This window comes from Sorex araneus, chromosome 5 (genome assembly GCF_027595985.1).
Source record: "Sorex araneus isolate mSorAra2 chromosome 5, mSorAra2.pri, whole genome shotgun sequence".
Taxonomy (NCBI): Eukaryota; Metazoa; Chordata; class Mammalia; order Eulipotyphla; family Soricidae; genus Sorex; species Sorex araneus.
In genome coordinates, this window is record NC_073306.1 from 183,757,414 (window position 1) to 183,781,883 (window position 24,470).

Consider the following 24,470-nt stretch of genomic DNA (forward strand, 5'->3'; position numbering starts at 1 on the left):
CACGGCGGGCGCTGAAAAGTCTGAGACACAGGAGAAAGCCCAGGGCTAACGGTTCACTGAGCCACACGAGGGGGGTGATGGAAGGCCTGCCGTGGGGCCTCAGTTACCTAGAGTCTCCTAGTGAACTATTAAAAAAAACCCAACAGGGCTGGAGCAATAGCACAGCAGGTAGGGCATTTGCCTTGCACGCGGCCAACCCAGGTTCGAATCCCAGCATCCCATATGGTCCCCTGAGCACCGCCAGGGGTAATTCCTGAGTGCAAAGCCAGGAGTAACCCCTGTGCATCGCCAGGCGTGACCCAAAAAGCAAACAACAACAACAACAACAAAAAAAAAACAACAAAAAACAACAGTGCAAGTCCCATTTTCCCACCATGGTATATTTGATCACAGGTTAGGTATTTTCACCCCACCAAGTATATTCTGATCTTCCCCCTTTCCTACCCCCATCACCATAAGATCTTCTATTTTAAAAACCAAATTAGAACATTTATAGCTTAAAGAAAATACTATAAAATGAAGTGACAATACTACTCAAACGATGTGTTTAGTTCTGCAACCCCTTTTAAAAAGTATTTGCTGGGGCCAGATCAAGAATACAGTGGGTAGGGCGTTTTGCCTTGCACACGGCTGACCCGGGTTCAAACCTGGGCATCCCATATGGAACCCCAAGCACTACCAGGAATAATTCCTGTGTGCAGAACCAGGAGTAACCCCTGAGCATTGCTGGATGTGACCCAGAAAGAAAAAATAAATAAATAAATAAAAAGTATTTGGTGTTCCTCTTGGAAGTAAAATATAGTTGTTCTCCCAAAAAGTGCAATAGACAAGTTTATTATGCAAAATCTAATCTTTATTGTAAGATTATTTACAGACTTTACCGTGATAAGTGATTTCCAAACTTCTCACAGATATCCCAGTACAGACTGTACTTGGTCACTTCTGATTGCCACACAGTAAATCCAAACAGTAAACAACATTGTCTCGGCAGCCAATAACGAGCATGGACTCCCAGACCACAGGAGACGAGAACACTTCTCCAGGGAGGGGATGCACGCCCCGCAGCCGTCCACTCTGCGCGTCCAGGATCCACAGTTTACCGTCAGTGGAGGCTGCGGCCACCAACGATTCACTGCCTTGACTGTGATTCGGGAACACAAATGGGGTTGCGTACACCCTCGCAGAGGTCTTAAATTTCCACCGGAGGAGCCCTTCCACACTACAACAGTAGATAGAGCAATCGTGGGAACCAAAAATTATTTCTTGCTCTGATGCTGAGGGGCAGGGAGATGAAAAGATGGGTTCACTGGCAGAGAACTGCCAAACCTGAGGGAGATAAAGGTAAAAAAAAAAAAAAAAAGCACAAAAAAAGATCATTCATTCATCTCACTTAAACAATTCTCTGCCAATAAAAGCTTTATGGAATTTTTAGTAAAAATGTAAAAAGATGTAGGCTATGAAATACTAGCTACATGGCTTTTTCCAAAATGTGTTGTCCTTAGACTTCTGTATTAGTGGCCAATTCTAGGACAGAATACACTGCAGCTGTCTTACCATGAGTAATATCAGAGAGTTAAATTCATTTTGAACACCAAGACAGAGATTACCCGCATGTTCAGAAACAGTTCAAAGTTAAACTGTACTGAAAACTACACCGATTTTTTTATTGTATCTTGAAAAACGATCTTACTCTTTCCTCCTTAAGAGAAGAAGGTGTAACAAAAGGCAGGGTTTACAAGGCAATGTTTGCTTGAAAGTTTTAACAAAACGCTATGAGTCGTACATCTGCCCTATAGTATTTGCTTATTTCAAAGCTACCAGACAAACCTGCTGGTCAATATTCTGATGACAAAGCATAAGGACAGCCCAAAATCTAAGGTAGTATTTATAGATATACAATAAGCGATAAAAAGTAAAAAACCAGTGGGCTTGTTTATGAAATATGATGTGTAATGTTGTCAGTCTCTGATTTGGCCAAAACACTAGTCTTTTTTGAAGTTCATTAAAAAATTTATGTATATACATATGTATATATACAAACACACATCTATGAGTAATATCTGCCCATTTTTTAGAATCTAAAAGTAAGAATAATTCAAACTACTCTAAATTAAAAGTGAATTTAATAAAAGATTTTATTAAAAAGTAACTGTTGGGGCTGGAGCAATAGCACAGGGGGTAGGGCGTTTGCCTTGCATGCGGCCGACCCGGGTTCAATTCCCAGCATCCCATATGGTACCCTTAGCACCACCAGATGTAATTCCTGAGCGCAGAGTCAGGAATAACCCCTGAGCATCATTGGGTATGACCCAAAAAGAAAAAAAAAAAAAGCAACTCAAGTGAAACAAAAGGGATGGTTAGACTGTGCACAATAAATGTATTTTTTTGTTTGGGGGCCACACCCAGTTGCCATCAGAGCTTACTTCTGGCTCTGTGCTCAGGAATTACTCCTGGCAGTACTCAAAGGGCCATATGGAATGCTGGGGATTGAACCCAGGTCAGCCGCCTGCAAAGCAAACATCCTACCTACTGCACTGTTGCTCCAGTCCCTGAATGTAGTTTAGAAAGCACCCAGAATCAGCCCAAGCCATAGGTGGGATCACTTATGTTACTGCTAAAGTACTATCAAAACAGGTACAGCAGCAGGTGTGCTATAGATCAATCATTTGTAGGAATCTAAAGAAGTGGACAGATCAAATGTAACCCTCAGGGGCCTCCCTCCCCAGGCCTGAAGTTGAAGATGGGACCACAATATAATGAAATCTGAGCTGCATATCAAACTGCACATTTCATATATAAGGCACGGGCCTGGGGCAACAGAGGCAGTTCAGGGCTTAAGGCACTGCCTTGCATGTGGCTGAGCCTCTTTCAGTCCCTGGCACCATATAGGACTAATCCCTTGAGCACCAGCAGGAGTGAACTCTGAGCAATGCTGGGTATAGCCCAAGTGCACCCCTCAAAAAATAAATAAATAAAGCAAGGGCTTCTTTCCAGTTTCACAGCCCTAACAGAAGTTCTAACTAAACTCGTGCTATATTCTTTAACTGGGGGAAGGAGATGGCAAAGTATCAGAATCTTCCACTAAATCCACGATGGCCTCACTCAAAGGGAAATCCATGGAAAAAGCAGACGGAACTTTCAGCACAATGAGTTGAATGATACTTAATTTTTTAAATTTCAGTTGTCATCATCTATTAAGCCTTTGTGAAAAACACACATTTCCCCCCACATGCAGACAATATTTTCACAGTAAAACTAGAAATTGTTAACCTGTTCTCCAGAGTGAGTAAAGCAGAGTAAATTCCCATCGACACAGCCAACGCAGACAAACTCTCGGCACGCGCGTGGAGAAGAGAAGAGTGGCTTTCCACAGACGTGCTTCCAAAGTCTATCCCCGGTGGCCTATCACGGGCAAAAAGCAATTCAGAGCATTTAAATCATCCTACTAATCAATCACCCCTATAACGCACACTTAGACTCCCAGAGGCTAAGCTACAATCACCCGGAAGTGCTTCAGTGGCACGCTGACATTATAAATGAGTCAAGTACACAAACACACAGCTATAAAATTAATCAGAGCAATTTATGAAGCCAAGGTCAAGACTTACAGTGAATCCAGGAAATCATGATCACGTGAGATCTATCTATCCTAAGGGCTGGAGAGAGTGGACTTAACTGGAGTTAAGGTACTTGGCTTGCACAGAGCCGAACCTGATTCAAGCTGGCACCACAGATGGTTCCCGGAGTACCACCAGGAGTGATAACGCAAGTACAGGAGCCAGGATTAAGCCTTGCGCACCACTGGGTGTGGACCCGAAACCCAAACAACAACAAAAGATTTATCTTTAGAATGGAAAAAAACTTACTATGATTAAGAAAATTCTGCCAGCTAAAAACGCTGGTGACAGAGATACAGAGGGAACTTGGGACTTCCATTTTTCCAGACTCTATTTATAGTCAGTTTTCTATTAAGGAGGTTGGGGAATAGGGTTGCGGTCACATCCAGTGATGCTCAGGGACTACTCCTGGCTCTGTGCTCAGGAGTGCCCCATGGAGGTGCTTGTCGCATCGTTACATGCAGTGCCTGAGACTAACGTCGTCAGCCACAAGCAAGACAAGTGCCTTACCTCCTACGCCCTCTCCATAGTTTTGATTCAGCGAGAGCTGGACTATTAGTGTAAACAGCTTCAAACTTACTGAATCCAACACAAAACTCCCGTAGTTTTGTAAATAAAAGGGCCTGGGGAAACAGCGCCTGGGCTTAAAGTGTCTGCCATACAAGCCAGCAAATGGTCACCAATTCGAAGCCCCTCTGTCCCCCCATGTGCCAAGCATGATCCAGGTTGCTCTGCTATCTGAGGGCCTTTGCACTGCTAGCAATTTCAGGCTGCAGCGCAGGGCAGTGGGGAGCACTGTGCTGGCCAGCTCCAGGAGCTGAAAATCCACACACACGGTGTGTGTGAGTCCCATCAACACAGTGACAACAACAAAGAGAAGCAGAGGGGGGCAGGGGAAGTAAGTGAAAATAAGAGTTGGTAGTAAAATAATAGATCATCTCTTGTGCTTACGGGATTTACAGCCACTAGAAGTCCTCCCAGCGTAGCCAAATATACATGATGTGGAGTTAGGGTCACACACGGGGAAGAAAAGATCGCACCCCCACAGTCAGACTTCCAAACACACTTCTTTGCCTGCGAAAGAGAAAGCAAATTAGGGGGTTTTGCAGGCTGTTAACAAATCCACATTTCCTAGACCTCATTATATTATGTCTCTTTAGCTAAGTCTGGTTTTAGTGTAAAATACATGCTCCCTAAGGAGAATCTATTTGTTATAAAGAAGGCAAAGAATTTGTAAATGTTTACAAATGTTTTTACATTCTCCCAAAAGCTGATGCTTTTGGTAGGTGCACACGCACAAACACACACACTCATTAATAATGTAGATGTGATCATTCTGAAAAGACGCTTGGTATCTAATTGAGCTCACTTTGTAAAACTAAAAAGTATATAAATATATATATTGTTAGGCTGCACCTGGTGATGCTCAGCGGTTACTCCTGGCTCTGCACTCAGGAACTACTCCCGGCAGTGCTCAGGCAACCATATGGGATGCTGGGGATTGAACCTGGGTTAGTCATGTGCAAAGAAAGTGCCTATTGTGCTATCTCTTCAGACCCTAAAAGTTGATCTTTAATGCATAAAATTCCTATTACTGGAAACTGTCTGAAACTATTTTTTTATATTATTAACAAGTCATAAATAGACAATCTTGGTGTATATGTGTATGGTTTTGATTATGTTGCCAGGTTGCACCATTAGAAGACTTTAACCAAATTAAAGTAATGAAACTGCTTTCCTCAGAGGTCAGACTAGTTGTAACTCTCATTCACATCAGGCCCAGAGGTTCCTGGCGGGGAACCATCTGTGGCCTGCCTCCTCTACTACCTGCAACCCTGTACCATCTCTCAGGACCCTCATCTACATTTAAAATTATCATTCTAGGAGCTGGAGCGATAGCATAGCGGGTAGGGCGTTTGCCTTGCATGCGGCCAACCCGGGTTCGAATCCCAGCATCCCATATGGTCCCCTGAGCACTGCCAGGAGTAATTCCTGAGTGCAAAGCCGGGAGTAACCCCTGTGCATCGCTGGGTGTGACCCAAAAAGCAAAAAAAATTAAAATTAAAAAATTATCATTCTAATATCAGTTATATCTCTATTGTTCTTAATTTTTATCACTTTCATTATTAAATGTATGAAATATTATGTGTGTTTGTGTTTTGTTTTTTTTTTAAAATAAATAACCCCTGGCTGTGCTCAGGGGTTATTTCTGGCTCTGCACTCAGGAATTATTTCTAGAGGATCGACAGACTATATGCAGTAACAAAGCCTGAACCCAAGCAAACCATGTGCAAGGCAAGCGTCCTACCCAATATACTATGCCTCTAGCCCCCATGAAATATTTAAAAGTCTGAGTAGCCAATTGCATTTGTGTAAATTTGGTAAGGAAGAAAAACAGTAAAATGGCTAATTAACCCCTTATTCTTTCCTCCAAACATACACAGCTGGGGAAATTGTGAACCCCTGCCGTCCAATCGATGGCATGGGACAGCTTCTTGCTCTTCTGCACTTATGGGAGAAGCCGAGGAGATGGAGTCTCACATAAAGGTCCAGAGCATATGCGCGCTGGTCATGAGAGCCAATGTACAGGAGTCCTGTGGTCGGGTCCAGGGCGGCTGAGCTTTTGACGGCATCCTGGGTAGTGAAAACCCAGTGTTTCTCTCCACTACTACATTTCAGAACATAAACTGATCCATTGTAACAGCCTGTAGGGAAGCCGAAAGACGAGATCTGAGTATGTAAACCATGAATTTGCACCTGATGTCCTTAATGTATAGCCAGTCGCTATATTCAGCTCAGATCTAAACTTCAGCAATGAAAAGCAGAATCCAAACAGTTCGTAAAATCACCACTGAGTGCTCTACACAAGGAAAGTACCTGAGGTATAAAATTAAAATAAAGCTTGTTTCTCATTTTCTACTAAGAGACCAACGAAGCTCGCTGCAGGAGGGAGGCTTGGGCAGATGTGCTGAGAACCTGTCCTGACCATCCACAGGCATGTGACCAGGCTCTGCCTCGCCTCAGTCTTCTGCTGAACGCAGGTATACCCACCTCAGGGGGGATTCTGACAATTCGGATAATACGTGGATAAGCGCCCATTTCTAGCATGTTCCAGAAAGTCTAACATTTTAACAACAACCAGTGTTAAGCCTTTTATCTTTTTTTTTCTTTCTTTTTTTGGGTCACACCCGGCAATACACTGGTGTGTTTACTTCTGGCTCTCCACTCAGGAAATTACTCCTGGTGGTGTTCAGGGGACCATATGGGATGCTGGGATTGGAACCCGGGTCAAACACCCTACTAGCTGTACTATCACTCCAGCCTCGCCTTTTCTCTTTTATCTTCTTGTGAAGGGCGCTACTCTAAGATTCCTCAGTCTATTAACTCATGTAAGCCTCACGGTGAAGCAGAGCCGCATTGCAAAGATGACAGAGATGAAAGGATTAAAGTTATTAAGGCAAAGCCAGGATCAGGACCCAGGCAATCCAGTTCTGGAGCCTCTGCCCCGGCCCCGGTCCCTAAACTGCTGCGACAGGAAAGGTGCCGGCAGGAGTCCCGAGCGGCGTGGGTGGAATCAGCAGTGAGCACACTCCAGCGAGGGGACTATTTTCTTACGGGAATTCAATTTAAATTCCGAAACTTACCCACTGCAATCAAGTTTCCACACTTAGATACACAGGCTGATGATTCAATCCGATCCCCCAAGACCTGCTCCCACTTCACCTTCCCAGAGTAAAGGTCAACTGCCAGCATCCGGTGCGAGTGAGAGCCAATGTACACAGTTGCGGATGATGGAGCGGCCGCCGGTACCACCACGAGCGGGGAGGCGTCTATACACTTGCCAGTGTCTGACCCCCACCGCAGCCGTAACTCCATCTGCTCTCCAGAATCTTTGGCCACACAGGCTGGCTCTGGTGACGTGGCAATGAGAGCTGGAGAACTGGAGCTTGGCACGTTCGGAGAGTCCATCTGTGAAATTAAATCAGAAGAATGGATGGCGAAAATGCCAGTGGCGCTCAGCGACCATATCTGACTCCCCCGGCTTAGGGCGACGAAGGACCGTCTCTGGTCACCATCACCAGCAGGACACGAAGGCCTGGCTGCTATCTGGGGGAAAGATTTCCTGCTGCTTTCCTCTTGATCCACATCGCTGAATTTTCTTTTGGTGGCACAATTCTTGCTAAATTCCACTTCTTTATCGGGATACACCATTTGAACAACATGATTGTAAATCTCTGAAATAGAGCTGGTAAGGATAATTTCGAAAAGCCCAGGTACTGATCTGCCAACAAGACTTTCAATTTCGTTGAGGAGCCGTATGGATTTTATGGAATCGCCACCGCAGTTTGTGAATGACTCGTCAGGAATCTTCGAAGGATATTCTGAGAGATTCAGAATAGACTATAGAAAATAGAAGGGAGAAATACAGTAAAGGTCTAAAACCAAAATAATTCAACATTTTCAAGTAATATAATATTACTTGATAATTTATATTGATAATATAAATTTAGATATAATACCTACACTAAGAGAGTCTCTTGTCTGCACACCTGGCTGTCTTCCTCGGGGCCCCTCGGAGGGGATGGGCTCCAGCTTCCCTCCCCACCCCGAGCAGAGCTCCCGGCCGCCGAAGACCACCAGAACCTAGTTACAGCCATGCTCAAGGCCCCTCTCCACACGTTCGGACAGGCCTCATGCATGAAGGTACTGGCAGAGGAACCCAGGTGTGTGTAATCCCATCAACAGCCAACATCCAGAGAGAGACTTAAAAGCAAGCTCTCAGAAGCAGTATCTTTAATCTACTTCTCCCTCTGGGAGAAACTGGCAATCTTCTTCTGAGAGTTTCCTGCCCACATGGGACAAGCCTTGCAAGCTTCCCATGGTGTATTCATATGCTAAATCCAGTAACAAGCTGGATCTCATTCCCCTGACCCTGAAAGAGCCCCAGTGCGACATCCTTGGGAGGGCAGAGTCGAGATAGACTTCTAAGATATCAGGGAAAGGATGAAATGAGAGGTTACTGAGCCTGCCCGAGAAATCGGTGATTAACGGGATTTTCGTGATCCGTGATTTGTGACCTACACTAATGTTATGAACATAAGACACACATTTTTAATAATAAAAGTATTTTCTTTATAGTAAAGGAGACCATCACCATGCCACTAATTCTGTCACACACTTATTCAAAAAATAAAAAGTATACTTCCCATTAAGCAGCTTTTCTACCCATAAAACAAGGAACAAATTATACAAATGGGGCTGGAGTAATAGTGCAGCAGGTGGGCACATGCCTTGTACCCAGGTTCAATGACCCAGGTTTGATCCCTGGTGTCCTATAAAGCCCCCTGAGCACTACCAGGAGTGACCCTGAGTGTACAGCCAATTAGCACCACTGGGTGTGCCCCAAAACAAAAAGACAAAAAAGAGTTGAATTGCTAATACTTGCGATTTCAGTAATATTAGATACAAAATTACTTTTGAAGTATCTAAAAATGAAATATATGACTTTGAATATACACTCTACTTTCTAAAAAAAACTATACAATTTATACCTTTTTAGAACCCTTTAGAAAATTCTGCATTTACTCTAGGGAAAAACTGCAATGACCTATGGTTATAGTAACACATATACACTTATTCCAAATCAAATCAAACCAATTTAACTACTACTACTACTACTTAGCATCTAGGCAACAATGATTCTTAGAAAATGTCAGCCGACTGGGCTGGAGAGACTGTACAGAAGATAAGGCACTTGCCTTGCACACAGCTTGACTAAGGTTTTATTCCTTGCACAACATATGGTTCCCCAAACCCTGTCAGACAGAACTGAGTGCAGCTGGGGTGACCCAAAACCAAAACCAAAAATAAAAATAAGGACCAGAGAGATAGAACATCGGGTAGGAGCTTGCCTTGCACACAGCTGACCTGGGTTCAGGGGTACCTCCTGCAGTCCCCTAAGCACTACCAGCAGTGAGCCTGAATGCAGAGCCACAGGAAGCCCTGAGAGCACAGCTGGGTGAGCTCCCTAATCCCCCCAAAAATTCTCAAATAAATAAAATCAAACAAAAAAAGAAAATACTATCAGACTTCCTAGAATATTAGCCTTCCCTTTGTATAAAATGACCTCTTTAAAGTAAAAATTTGTATCTTAAAAATTGTACCTTCCACAAATGCTGTAATTTTTCCCACAGTTCCTTTTTTCCATTAAGCTTACTCTCAGACTTCAAGTTTATGTAGTTCAAATAAATCTTATTTAACTGTGAAACATCAACTTTGCCTTAATGTAAAAGAGAAAAAGTTTAATTTCAACCTCAATCTCTTATTTTTCAAGAATATAAAAATATTTTTCATTGTAGAGGATAGAAATTCTATAGTTAATTTGTCATAGTCAGTTCTAAAAAAGTCAACCCAACCCAATGCTATCAAGAATAGTGGGCAACAGATAAGAGGAAAAAGGGAAACTTAACAGGCTAAAGAAATAGGACTAGAAGTAATCACTGCACTTCTAACAATTGATATATTAAATATATATGAGCGGGCCAGTTTTGTGGCTCACTGGCAAAGTTTATGCCTTCTAAGTATGAGGCTCTGGCTTCCATCACTGGTACAGCTAATTAAACAGAGATAAAATTGGGAAGGCAACAGGGCCAGAGTCTATTTCAGCAAATAGAAAGCAACCTTTACATGCCTAAGGCACTGAGCTCAATCCCCGGCTCTGGAAAAATAATGAAATTGGGAAAGCAGTATCATACAGTGATCAACAGTCTATGTCTTGGAATAAAACAGGCCAAGACTGAATTTCATCTCCACCAACCTAGAAGCAGTGTGATATGGGGGCAATTACTTAATCTCGTTTTAGCTTTAGCTTCCCACAACTACAAATGGGAAAACCACCAGGATCTCCTGGAGATAAAGTAAGTTAATTATGCAAAGCATTTCACAAGTCTACCACAATAAATACTGGCAATAGTGATATCAGTAATAATTTAAGTGGGCATTCAACCAGTTATGAATACAGTCTGCGTCTGACATCTGACAGATCTACTTCACGCTATTTTACCATGAGAAGTAAATGGTAGTGCATCAACTGGCACGAGATCATCAGGGACTGCGTGACTTGGAAGCCGTTCCTGCAGTTCGTGAAAGATATAATCCTTTCCTAAATCAGCTTTGGACACCGTGAACAGAATTAACTTTTCCTGATTACACCAGATCACAGCACAAGCCTCCACTTGTTCAATTCCTTCGGCAACCTGTAAGAGGGTACCTGAATTTACCAAAATTGCAGAAAAACACGCTGCCCAAATGCTCAAGCTTATTACATCTGAGTCAACAGTCAAAATAGTTTGGAAAAGGACTGGAGATTTAAAATAATAATGATAATATTATTATAATAGGAGCTGGACAGATAATACAGTAGGCAGGGAGAACCTTGCACACACCGGACCAGGTTCAAACCCTGGCATCTCTTAGGTCTACCTGCCAGGAGTCAGGGCTGAAGACAGAGAATAGCAGGCAGCTTGCCCTGCAGGTCAGACTGGGTTCAATCCTCAGCACCCTACATGGTCCCCTGAGTCTTGCCAGGACTGACTCCTGAGCATAGAACCAGAAGCAGCTTCTCAGCACGGCCAGGTGTTGCCACACTGTCCCCGCAACCCAAATACTCCAAAGTTCTACCTGTTGTACAATTTCGATGTTAAGGCGTTTGCCATGACGTTTGATCTGACTGTCCTTCCGTCCCAAGAAAAACATCTCTCCGCCTTCCATGGTCACAAAGTCTCCTGTGGCTCTCATTGTGCCAAATGGCACGGTTATCTCATCATCCAGAAAACATACTCTGTTCTTGCCACCTTCACAAGATAGAAAGGCCATGGCCATTGAAACAACTAGAGAGAAACCATATCACAAACCACCAAACCTAGAATATCACCAAATATTCAGCTGCAAAGTTCCAAGTTTTTGAATGCTAATATGGAAAGGGGTATTCACTATGAAATGCCGTCTGATTAAAAGATAAGTTACCTCAGTAAATAAGCAAAAGGATAAAACAAGATTTATTTCTTTTCTTCTTCTTTTTTTTTTTTTTTTTTTGCTTTTTGGGTTATATCAGCCATGCTCAGGGGTTACTCCTGGCTCATGCACTTAGGAATTACTCCTGGCGATGCTTGGGGGACCATATAGGATGCTGGGAATCGAACTTGGGTCGGCCGCATGCAAGGCAAATGCCCTACCTATCACTCCAGCCCCCCAAGATTTATTTCTAAAAATATAAGTGGCTTAAAAAAATTCTTCAGGGGCTGGAGAAACAGTCCAGGTCTTAAGGGTTTAAGGCATGTTTAAGGCACAGGGTTTAAGACACGTCTCAAATGAAGTTGACTCCAGTTCAATCCCCAGCACCACAGGATCGTCTAATCACTATTGTGTGCACCCCCCAAAGGAGTACCTATGTGTGCCTCTATCTCCCAACCCACCCTGCACCTCAGCACCATTAATAGGGCCCGAGGTGCCTTGTCCTTGGGCCTATTGTCAGAACTGCTGGAAAGCTCTCCAGGCCTACAGAGCACCTTTGGGAAAGGGGGAGACTGATTAGGTTAGTGATTAAAAAGACTTTGGCTACAAATACACAGGTCTGGAAAGATAATATAATAATGAGTAGGCACCTGTCTTGTATGCAGCAGACCCAGGTTCCAACCCTGGCATGGAAGGACGGAAAGAAGGTCATTTTAAAATTACTTTTCTACCTTCTCTTAGGCAGTAAGACATTTTTAACTGAAATAATTATGGCAACTGATTAACTATTTCATAACTATGAGGATGAAATAAAAAAGTCATCACTAAAAGAACAGTGAGTATAAGAAAATGGAAAAAATACAAAATGAAAAGATCAAAACTTTTTGTCTTTAGATTTGCTTTTTTCCTACTGAAGAATAATTTGTAATCTTTCAGCCAGCACCACCACCATCTTCCAGGAAATTGTCAAAATGACCAAAAAGTGATAAAGGAGAGGCCCCACTATGTGTTCTCTGTAATTTTTAGAAAATATGGAGTTGCTTTTAGGGCCACACGTAAGGGGATTTACAAGAAAAGCTGAAACTGAGGCCATAAAGGGAGTGGACACTGTTCAAAACAGAACAAATCCACAGTTCACAGCAGAACTAGGAGAGTGTGCAGTTACCCAGCATGCTGTCAGCCTTGTTACAAACAAATAAGGGCAAGATTCTTGCCAGGAGAAATAATGTGCACATGAGGAATATGAAACACTCGAAAGAGTCAAAGACAGTGGGGCTGGAGCGATAGCACTGTGGGTAGCGCGTTTGCCTTGCACGAGGCCGACCCGGGTTCGATCCCCGGCAACCCATATGGTCCCCCAAGTACTGCCAGGAGTAATTTCTGAGTGCAAAGCCAGGAGTAACCCCTGAGCATCGCTGGGTGTGACCCAAAAAGAAAAAAAAAAAAGAGTCAAAGATAGCCACTGGGAACGTGGAAAGGAAAATGATGAGGAAAAAAAGGAAGCCATAGAGAAAGGTGCCTGGGTTCAGGGGAAGCGCGAGCCTGCTCCGACAGAGAAGCCCCCCGTGAGGAGCGGGGGAGCCCGGCCCCTAGGAATCCGTGGCTTAAGAGGGTTTGAAACAAAGAATAAGGACCTCTGGATTATAATGCTAATAATAACTTAAATTTTTTCTGTCAATAAATGTAAAAACCCACCTAAAAACACTTGGCCCGTGCCTTCCTGAATTGTGGAACCAGCAGAATCTCTGACTTCAACCACTGTTCCAAGCAGGGGAAATCCCAGTGGTACAGGCGTTTCACGTCTGCATAAAAGAACAAGACAACCATTCTAATCAGAATTTTAAGATCTCATTTCATGAGCATCTTAAGATGCTTTTCTTATGATGCTCATTCATTCTTACAGAGGATACATTTAACACTTTCCAATACATTTAACACTAAAGAAGACAAAGATTTTAAAAAAAATTGTTATGCTATAATTTAAAGACTGCCTAGAAGACAAGGTTAAGTGGAAAGTTTATTCTATGTTTTTCATTGAATATATTCTATGTTCTTCATTGTTTGGTGTCAAAAAGTTGTCGGAGGTTCTGTAGCACCTAGTATTATAAGGCTCTGGAGTCCCAGCTGGAAATTCGAGATAAAATAGTTCTTCTAGAGTGAGGAATGCAACTCAGTGGCAGAGCATATGCCTGACACATGCGAAGTCCTGGATTCAATCTCCAGCACTAAAGGGGGAAAAAAAAGGTATTTCTAAAATTACTACCCCAGAGTTTATAAAAAGTGCGATTAGAATTAAGATTCTGGAAAAGCATTGGAGAGACGCAAAGGGCTCAGTGCAGGCAAAGCAGGTTTTGCAACCAAGAGGCCTGGCTCCATCGTGTGAACCTCCCGCAGTATCCTGAGTACCAGAACTGGGTTTGTGCCAAAAAAAAAAGATTTTTCTGGAAAAAGAAAATATTTCTTTTTATCCTGTCCGGTAATTAAAACAAACCCTTACTTCAGAGTGGAGTTAAGAATCTCTTCTGGGATCTTGTGAAATGTTGCCCAACTTGATACCTCTGTGATGCCATAAACATTAAATATTTGCGTTCTATTGCCTTCTCCTCTCCAGCTCCTGAGTCCAGCCAGTGAAGGAAACGCTTCCCCACCGAGGGCTAACACACGGAGAGAAGTACTGGTGGATAAAACTGTAGACTTGAGAAGCTGAGCCCCAAATCTTCTAAGCAAAGTTGGTGTTGCCTGCAAGAAAATGAAAAACAATGTACTTCTTTCTTCCGGGTTTTAACAAAACCGTAAAAGGTTAAGAAGCTTAACTTGGGGAGCATTTTTGCTTTCACATTTGTTTTCTACATTTAGAAGATAAGGCTGCTGGTATAGTTTTTCCAAGTAAGATTTACCCTTTGATAGACACAGCGTTCATTTCCATGTGGGCTCCCAAAATTAAGCTTCTTAACCTTTTACGGGGAAAAATCTGTAAAAGCAATTCATAGTTCCTATCTCATTATCTTTCTGTAGAAAAAGCATACAAAAATTTTTCTTTTCTTTTTTTTAAAGGCTGCAGGGCGAGAGAGAGAGGCAAGGCAAGCATAGCTGGCCCTGGTTAGCTCTCTGGCTCACTATATACTGTTTGCCAAACACTGCCAGGTGGAGCCCCCAAACAGAAACAAAATCTACTTAAAAGACAGAATAATGAAAGACAAAACATTCCACGTTGTCTCAAAACGTACTTGCAAAACAGTCACTCTGTGACGGGAAAAGAGGACAGCAGCTAATTTTGACGGGAGCATTTTGACTGAAGTTGGTACAATAAGCAGAGAGGCACCACTTGACAGAGCAACAAATATTTCCACCACAGAAGGGTCAAAAGTCAAAGGTGAAGCTAGAAACAAAACATCATTTTGTGTGACTTCAAAAATTTCCCTAAGGCAAAACAAAACAGAGCAGTTAGAAGTGGCTAACACTGCCGGAGCCCTAGCACAGCCGGGAGGGCGTCTGCCTTGCACGCAGCCAACCCGGGATCAATCCCCACATCCCATATGCTCTCCCAAGCACTGCCAGGAGTAATTCCCGAGTGCAGACCCAAGAGTAACCCCAGAGCATCGCTGTGACCCCCTAAAAGAAAAAAGAAAAAAGAAAAAGAAATGACTAGCGCTGAAATCAACACACATTCTTTAAAAAAAAAAAAATCCCACCTACGATCCTTTACATTTCTAAATCTTGGTCAAATCCGATTCCCTCTACTCGGAGTAATCAAAATAGGGCTATTAATACTAGAACTCTTCTTCTTCTCCCCCCACCCGCCCTCCTTTTCTCCCTCCCTTGGTTTTTGGAACACGCCTGGAGATGCTCAGGGGTTACTCCTGACTCTATCTTAGGGATCACTCCTAGAGGCATGGGGGACCATATGGGATGCTGGGGATCGAACCCAGGTCAGCTGCATGCAAGGCAAGCACCCTACCCACTGTACTATCAGTCCAGCTCCAGAACTCTTCTGTACAGCTAGAGGATCAAGGTCACTTAAAGTAGTATCCACTGTATATGTGGGAGGCGTGTTTTGGGACACACCTCGGTGCACAGAGGCTACTCTGCCTGGGGCTTCTGAACTACCTCCGTGGCCTTAGAAAGCCACATCCTCCGTGGCTCATTTTATCTGTGAGGCTCTCTGATGTGTCGGCTTCACTGGACTGAGGAGCTCTCCAAATTTCGGTGAAGGCAGAGAGGAAAAGGCCTCTGGGAGCTGGAGCACAGGACGGGCAGTCCGGTGACAGCACATACAGCTTCTCTCAGCACTGTATGGTTTCTGTTTGTATGGGGACACACTGCACCGTGCTCAGGGACTACTCAGTAGTGGGGCAGTGGGCAGTGCAGGCTGCCAGGGCTCTTGTGTCCAAATCCAGCCTGTGGTGTGTCCCCCCAGTCCAGTTATTTCATCACATATTTATCGAGGCACATCGGTAACAAACCCCCACAGCTATAGTTAGAACCCCTAACCCGATGAGGACCAATGCATCCAAGGGACATTACCCTGGGTAGGCTGGGCTTACGGAGTTGAAGGTCTTTAAGAGCTGGGGCCTGAGAAACAGTATAGCAGGTAAGGAGCTTGCCTTGCATGCACCCCCAGCACCCCATGAGGTCTCCTGAGCACTGCTGGGAGTGACCCCTGAGCACACAGTCACAAATAAGCACTAAGGACCACTGGGTATGTTGCAACGCTTCCCCGCCCGAAATGAATAACAACAGCACAGAGTTCTGAAGGGCAGAAGGATAGCACCTACCGAAAATGCTGGATGTTTGGCACGATGCATGCGTGAGGTACTCTCACAATTTTAGGGGTCCCAGTGGTGCCCGAAGTATGCAGCACATAGGCCAGGCACTCCTTTCGCGTTGCATCCATGTGCTCCTCGGACTTTTCTCCATGGCTGTTCCCAGCCCTGGAACTGTCCAATTTGTCTTTCTCATATTTTCCTTTTCCATCATTTATCTCCAAGCTCACCACAGTATTTTCCCAGTGAAGTTTCAAGAGTATTAGGTCATTATGTTCAAGAGCGGTGTTATCATAGGTCAATAATGTTTCATAGGAAGATCTGAATTTCTATTGGATGGGAAATAACATTTGTAATATTAATGTCAAGACATTTTATTTTATTTTTTTATTTATTTTTTTTTTGCTTTTTGGGTCACACCTGGCAATGCACAGGGGTTACTCCTGGCTCTGCACTCAGGAATTACCCCTGGCTGTGCTCAGGGGACCATATGGGATGCTGGGATTTGAACCCAGGTCGGCCGCGTGCAAGGCAAACACCCTACCCGCTGTGCTATCTCTCCAGCCCCAAGACATTTTATTTTAAAACACAGAAGCTATATGAGGCATTCATCTACTCGTTCAATGTAACTTTTTATGGGGGGGTAGGAGCATATCCAGTGGTGCTCAGGGATGGGCCTGAGGGACCATATCTGGTGCTGGGGGGTCAAAATGTGTGCAAGGCAACTACCCACTGTACTAGTGCTCTGCCAGTTTTCTGATTTTTAAGGAGGAAAAGCTTGCAGAACAGCTGATAATGTACAGAGGATTTATTGCTCCCAACAATTACCCTACCTAAAATGCCTATGGACTGGAGCGATAGTATGGTGGGTAGGGCGTTTGCCTTGCACGCGGCCGACCCAGGTTCGATTCCTCCATCCCTCTTGGAGAGCACGGCAAGCTACCGAGAGTATCTTGCCTGCACGCTAGCTACCCGTGGCATATTCGATTTGCCAAAAACAGTAACAAGTCTCACAATGGAGATGTTACTGGTGCCCACTCAAGCAAATCGATAAACAATGGGATGACAGTGACAGTGACAAAATGCCTAAAGTGCTGACACTGGGAAACTCTGCCAAATTAGTAAATTTAGATACTAAATCGGCGAAAAGGGATCCTTTGTGATTGAGAGATAAATGTAAGGGCTGGAGAAATAGTACAGTGGGTAGGGCGTTTGCCTTGGAAGTAGTCAACCAGGGTCCAATGAGAGAGAGAGAGAGAGAGAAAGAGAGAGAGAGAGAGAGATCAGAGAATAGTCCGGGGTTTGTTTGTTGAGGTTGGCTTGCATCTCGCTGACCCTAGTTTGAATCCCTGGTACCACACATGCTGTCCTAGGCTTCCCCAAAGGTCACCTCCTGAGCACAGAGCCAGGGACAGTCCCTGAGCATTGCTGAGTATGGAGGAAAAAAAACCATAAAAAATAAATATTAATGGAATCCAAAAATAAACCCTTCCAACAATTTTAATATACGAGGGCTGGGGTTATAGCTCAAAGGGCAGCCATCCAAGCAGAGTCCCAAAGCGCGCCTCCCAGAGTAGCCCCCAAGCAGGGCTGGGAGTAACCCCTGAGCACTGCCAAGTGGGGCCTAGAAACAAAAACTAACAAGAACAAATTATCAAATGCATACACGTACACTGATTTGCTGTTTTTCAACAAGAATAAATTTTAGATGACATTTTTTCATGAAATGTGCTGAAAATGTGGGTGGCGAGTCTGGATCAATTGGCGCATAAGCAGCAGGGACCTGGAGAATTCTGAAGAAACGAAAGTACAATGTCAGCATAAAACATCTTTTGAGAATGTTCTCATTATGAGCATTCCGAGTTCTCTAAGTAATTTACTACCGAATTTACCTGAGATTTTCAATACTTTTATTTTGGCTAACATTTTAGTTTTTCTTCTTCCTCTCAAGATTGAACATTCTGATTATTTATTGTATTAAATTCTCATGACTTAATTTAGAGAAATTCAAGGTTTTCCTGCAAAATCATGTCATACAGGACTGGAGAGATTATACAGCACATAAGAGCATTTGCCTTGCATACGGCCAACCTGGTTTCCATCCCTAGTACCACATATGGTCCCAAGTCCCTCCAGGAGTGATTCCAGAGCAGTGCCAGGAGTAATCCCTGAGCACTGCTGGGTGTGCCCCCCAAACAAAACAAAGTTATATATTTATAGTATAGCATTGTAGCACTGTCATCCCATTGTTCATCAATTTGCTTGAGCGGCACCAGTAACATCTCCATTGTGAGACTTGCTACTGTTTTTGGCATATTGAATATGCCACAGGTAGCTTGCCAGGCTCTGCCGTGTGGGTGGGATACTCTCAGTAGCTTGCTGGGCTCTCCGAGAGGGACAGAGGAATTGAACCCGGTTCGGCCGCGTACAAGGCAAAGGCCCTACCCGCTGTGCTATCGCTCCAGTCCATATTACAGCATAATATACCTATAATAACGAACATATAGTATTACTTCTTTATCTGTCTCTATCAGAAAATATACAACAAACTAAATATCTCACTGTAATGTATTCAGGAGCAGACATTATTCAAATAGATACTTTATCCAAACCAGAATACTTTAAGGGGGAAAAGGTTTATATTGTTGCAATGTTTGTGTAAGATCTAAGTAATCATTTTGTTTGTTCTTTATGGTTGGGAGGTTGAAGGGGGTTAGGCCCCACCCATCAGTGCTCAGAGAACCAAATGCAGTTCCAGGAATCAAACTGGGGTTGGCTGCAATCAAGACAAGTGTCTTAACCCATGCACTACCTCTTTGCCCCTTATACAAAGTAAACATTTCAAATAAAAGTACTTGATGTATACTTTGAAGACACTAGATCTTTGCACACAGTAAATCCTCAACACATTTTTGTCAATCATTAGATAAAAATAAACACTTAAACTTTCCCTTTATGTGTGTATAATTATTTGATTAACTAATGTTGAGATAAGTATCAATTTCTCTACTTCTTTAAGCATCTTTTATTTACAGAATCCCGATGAAGAAATCATTAAAGACAAACAATCACCATGAGAAGATAATATTATAAAGCAACTTAAATGACTAGACATTTTGCAAATATTTGAATGAAAATGTTCTACCACTTCACATCTAAATATTTAAAGACTATTCCCCAAAACTCATTTACGCATTCATTTACTGAATACTTTAGTACCTAAAACTTCAGTATGGGGAGGGGAGAAATCAATCATTATTTTTGATTTATTTTTTAATCTAACAACAGAATTTATTACTTTTTCCTTTGGCAGACAAAAGCAGATCTTGTGTTTTAGAGGTATTTATAAGCTGTGTAATCTGTAAAAATTTTAAACCCCTCCTAAACAGTGCCAGGTTAATTAATATTAATGACTACAATAGTCCAGGGGAAACAAATCCTTTAGCTTACCTAGAACTGACCAAACAACATAGGAAAATGCAACAATTAACCAAACAAAAATTTACAATGATCTATGCAGTAAGAGAATTACAAATTACATTACAATAACATGAAGTTTCAGTTCTAGAAAATATTACCCTAAAATCCAAGAAGGTAAGTTTATTCCAGGATGGCAGTAGAGGCCAATTTCCCGAATTCCTTGAAAGTCACAGTGTGATAATAGGAAATGTGATAATTCTGAAGCAAGAGTAACTACAGTTCTATAAGTATAGTATATTGGAGGCTGGTTGTTACAGTCATCAAAACATACAGCTTTTTCATCTGAATAAAGAGAAGCAGCCTGATGTACCAATTCCTGAAGAGTCATATCACTGAAATTTAAGCATCACCGGGTGCAGAGAACTCTACCTGTAACACAGATATGTCAGGGGTACAGGAAAAGAAACACACTTTTACTACTCACAAAAGTAGTTATAAAAGGATACATAAAGAACCTTTGATCTTATAACTTTACCATGACAATTGAAAATTAATCTGAAACAAGCAAGTTAACACTGGAAAGAGTGCTGGATAATAATTTGGTAAGAGAGTAGTACACACAGATGAAAATTAAACAGGTAAAAACGATTCTCTAATCTGCATAAAATGTAAAAAACGCTAAAATCTTAACCAATGAAGTCAAATTAAAAGCAGGGCATGCTTGGTGGTGGAATATGGGCACTGGTGAAGGGATGGTGTTTGAATATTGTATAACTGAGACATAAACCTGAAAACTGTGTATCTTTCCACATGGAGATATAATAAAAATTAAAAAAAAAAAAAAAAGCAGGGCATGCTTGGTGCCAGCTTTGGGGATAAGATGCTTGCCTTGCATGGCAGAACCAAGTCTGATCCCTGGTACCACATATGTACCCAGAGCACAACCCAGAAGTAAACCCTGAGCACCACGGTGTGTGCCGCCCAAACCGAAATAATTTTTAAAGTAGAATATTCTCATTTTTGTCATTTTTCTACAAGTATTGTTACAAATTAAGTTTAAGTGGCTAAAATCCTGTAATTTTAATAATTATATTAATATTTTGAACAGATGAACGAGCATAAAATCAACTTTCTTGGGTGGGATGGGGTTTGGGCTACAACCAGTGGTGCTCAGAGGCTACTCTTGGCTTTGTGCTCAGCTTGGAGGACCATATGCAGCACTGAGGATCAAACTGGAAGAGGCTGCATGCAAAGCAGAAGCACCTTAATTCTGTACTATCTTTAGGGGCCCATAAAATCTACTTCCAATAACTGAATTTGGAGGTTGGGGCAGGAGACAGTTAAAGCACACTCCGAAAAAGTTGCGGGCCCCCAGTTCCATCACCTGAGAATTTTAGTTAATGCAGAAGGGATCCTTCTGCTACCCTCTCCCCAAACATGCATAACAAATTGCCTAAACTATGTTGTTATCATATTATGGTATTCCTCCCAAAATCTGGCTTATGGAGATGGTTCAAAGGACTGTTTTATGTAGCAGTCTCAGATTTGATCCCTGGCACCCAGGGTCCCACAAACACCGGGAGGGGGAATACCCTCATCTCCCCTAAATTAATTTATGTGCAATAAATGCAAAATAAATTACAATAATTCTCCATAGGACAATCTAATTGACACATTACATTCTAAAATTAGTTGATATCAAAAATAAATTAAAAAGGGAAAATGGCACGTTTATGACAAATTATGCCACATACCTATACAATTGACTTTTAACTTCTAATGGCCAGTCTCCCAGTGGCGACTACAGAAAGTTAAGGCAGAATGTCTTGCAGCTGTCCAACATTTTTATTTTCATTAGCTGAATCACAAATACATTACTTCCAATACAGATTACATGTATTGGGTGCCTATACATTTCTGTGAATGTATGAAAGGGAGAAATAACAAAACAAGGTAAACATTATGTAACGGGATCATTAAAATATTTGCTATTTTGCAGTTGCAGAGGCTTCTATTTAGTCGTCAGAACTCTGTCATTGTTTGGGGGGGACTCTGGGAATACGGTGAGGCGCGAGAAATAGAACCCCACTTACTTTGCCCAGCGCATTGCCGCCAGTCATCAAAGCTCAATATGTTAACATACTCTATTGGTTTGTTTTTGTTTCGGGGGGACAATCGGCGATGCTTAAGGGTTACTCACTCAGGAATTACTCCTCGCGATGCTCGCGCGACTATACGGGGCGCCAGGGTTGAACCCCGTTCATGACAAGCTCCCTACCCGCTGTACTATCGCTCCAGCCCAGCAAATTTTACTGCTTTGTGGACTTGCCCTGGATTACTAGTGATTTTACATTAAGAGCAAATTATTTGTTTCCAGTCACCTACGGCTTCTTACATCATGCAGCTGCTTTTAAGAAGCTGCACGTGAGGGATTCCAAAATACTCCTCCACTCAGGCTCGGAAACCACGCCAGCAATTAGGGGAGCCGGTTTATCTCCGGCTATGGCGAAGAGCAGATGGTGGGGATAGAGGACAGAACTCGGCAGGAACCACCCAGGTACAATTTAGCTTCTGCAGCACACCCTAGACCAAACTCAAACCCCAGGCCAGGTGGCGAGCTAGAAAGCGTGCAAACCTCTGCAAGCGCGCCGGCCGAGGTCCGGGGTTCAGGCGCCAACCTCACGCAGCATCCCGCCCGGACCCGCCTCCACCTTGAGTCCCTCGGAAAGGCCTGGAGGAGTGAGGCGAGGTGACCGATCACGATTCCCTCCAGACTCTCCGCCCGAGAGCCCGATACCCTTCTCCCCCCACATCCAGAGGCAACAGTTAGCGACAAGGAATAAAGCCAGCGCGCGGGGCGGGGAGCCGAGCAGGACGGTACTTCCGCGAATCGTCTGCGCCTCCGGGTGACGTCATCACTAGCGGCCCAGTCCCGCCCCGCACGGAAGCTGAGGATACGATTCGGGAGGAAGCACGTGTTGGCTGACACGCTGTGCGCATGCGCCTGCATTCTTGCTGTTTGGGACATGTGACAGATTTGGAGCTTTACCAGGAAACTTCCTTTGGAATTACTGAGATATTCAGTTACAAAGTTGTTCATGATTGGGTCTCAGTCATACAACGTTACAACACCCATCCTCCACCAGTTGACATTCCCATCACCAATGTCCCCAGTTTCCCTCCCCACCTCCCCCCCCCACCCCCCCTACCTCCCCATCTCCACCTGAGCAGCAGGCACTTTTTCTCTTTCTTGGGCATTATGTTTTGCAATATAGGTACTGAAAACTATGTATAACCCTTCACCTACTTCCAGTACTCTTATCCAGAGTGACTTAAATTTGAGATAAATTTAGATAAAGAAACTAAGATTAATGTGGAGGAAAATAAAATCATTGTAAGATATTAGGGCGTAGACTTCCTTTCCTGGGAACCTGCCCAGACTGCATTAAATACCTGACTTTTTAAAAGCTATGAGCTTGCGAACTAAGTCCCAGTCCTAAACAGGCTAACAGTTTAAGCAAACGCTAAACATTTTTCAGTTTACAAATGGTAGTTATAAGAAAAAGTTCTGCGGGGCAGATTTATAGCTATATATCTAAATAATAATGACCTGTGTTCCAAGAGTTGTGATAAGAGACATATGAGTGTCCAAAGAAGTATTGATTTGGCCTTGCTTGGGGTGTCACCTGGGAGTGCCATGGGATCACTTTTGGCTTGGCTGGGGTCCAAGGGTATAAGGCAAGCGCTTTTCTTTCCTTTTTGGAGGGGTGGGGTTGGGGGTGGGGGGAGGGCATACACCCAGTGGTACTCTGGGATCACTGGCTTGGGAACCATATGGGATGCAGGAGAACCCAGATAATCCATGTGCAAGGAAAACACCCTATTGCTTTGACACCAAAGCTGGTTGGTGGTTTTTTTTTTTTTTCCTGTCACCATGAGAAAGTTACAAGGCTATTCATGGTTGAGTTTCAGTCATACAAAGTTCCTACACCCATCCCTCCACCAATGACTTCACTTCCCCTCCCCCAACCCACCTGGACATTTTGGTTTGCCATACAGACACTGAGAGGTTATCATGTTTGTTCCTTTACCTACTTTAAACACACAATTCTGTCCAGTGATCATTTCCAACTATTATTGCCATAGTGGCTCCTTCTCTATCCCAACTGTGGCTCAATCCTTCTGGCCTGTGCTTTTACTGCCCTTGGGTATTAATCCATACTATTTTTAAGTTCCACAAATGAGTGCATTTATTCTACATTTGTCCCTCTCCTCATTTGTTTCATTCAACATAATACCCTCCATGTCCACCCATTTATAAGAGAACTTTGACTTTATTTTTCCTAACAGCTGTGTAACATTCCAATTGTGTAGATACCAGTTTCTCTATCTAGTTGTCAGGTTCTGGCTATTGTGAACAGTGCTTCAAAGAACATAGAAGTGCAGATGGCACCTCTGCTGTGATTTTGCACCCCCAGGGTATATTCCCAGCTGTGGTATTGCTGGGTCATGTGGGAGCTCAACTTCTAGTTTTTTGAGGCATATTATCCTCCAAAAAGGTTGGACCAGTCGGCATTCCCACCAACAATAAGTGAGTCCCTTCCTCCCTGCATCTGTGCCAGCACTGGTTGTTCTTTTGGATGTGAAGGCAAGCATT

General features: G+C 43.2%; 1 protein-coding gene across 5 annotated transcripts; it reads right to left on the reverse strand.

Moving 5' to 3' along the window:
• Window positions 1–492: 492 nt before the first annotated feature.
• AASDH (aminoadipate-semialdehyde dehydrogenase) lies at window positions 493–22,743 on the reverse strand. 5 transcript variants are annotated; one of them, XM_055140507.1, is made up of 16 exons: window positions 22,449–22,720; window positions 21,568–21,730; window positions 19,972–20,242; window positions 18,066–18,186; window positions 16,406–16,722; window positions 14,858–15,050; window positions 14,128–14,369; window positions 13,326–13,432; window positions 11,298–11,470; window positions 10,681–10,873; window positions 9,782–9,897; window positions 7,262–8,018; window positions 6,159–6,322; window positions 4,569–4,691; window positions 3,271–3,402; window positions 493–1,326 (listed from the first exon to the last, which is right to left on the reverse strand). In XM_055140507.1, exons 3-16 carry the CDS (start codon window positions 20,199–20,201, stop codon window positions 937–939), a joined length of 3,258 nt encoding a protein of 1,085 aa, XP_054996482.1. In that variant the 5' UTR covers window positions 20,202–20,242; window positions 21,568–21,730; window positions 22,449–22,720; the 3' UTR covers window positions 493–936. The 5 variants fall into 5 exon arrangements, 4 of the variants coding, with proteins under 4 accessions (XP_054996482.1, XP_004616501.2, XP_054996484.1 ...); XM_004616444.2 differs by lacking the exon at window positions 21,568–21,730; XR_008630329.1 differs by lacking the exon at window positions 493–1,326 and having other exon boundaries at window positions 6,058–6,322; window positions 22,449–22,743.
• Between the last annotated feature and the right edge of the window lie 1,727 nt (window positions 22,744–24,470).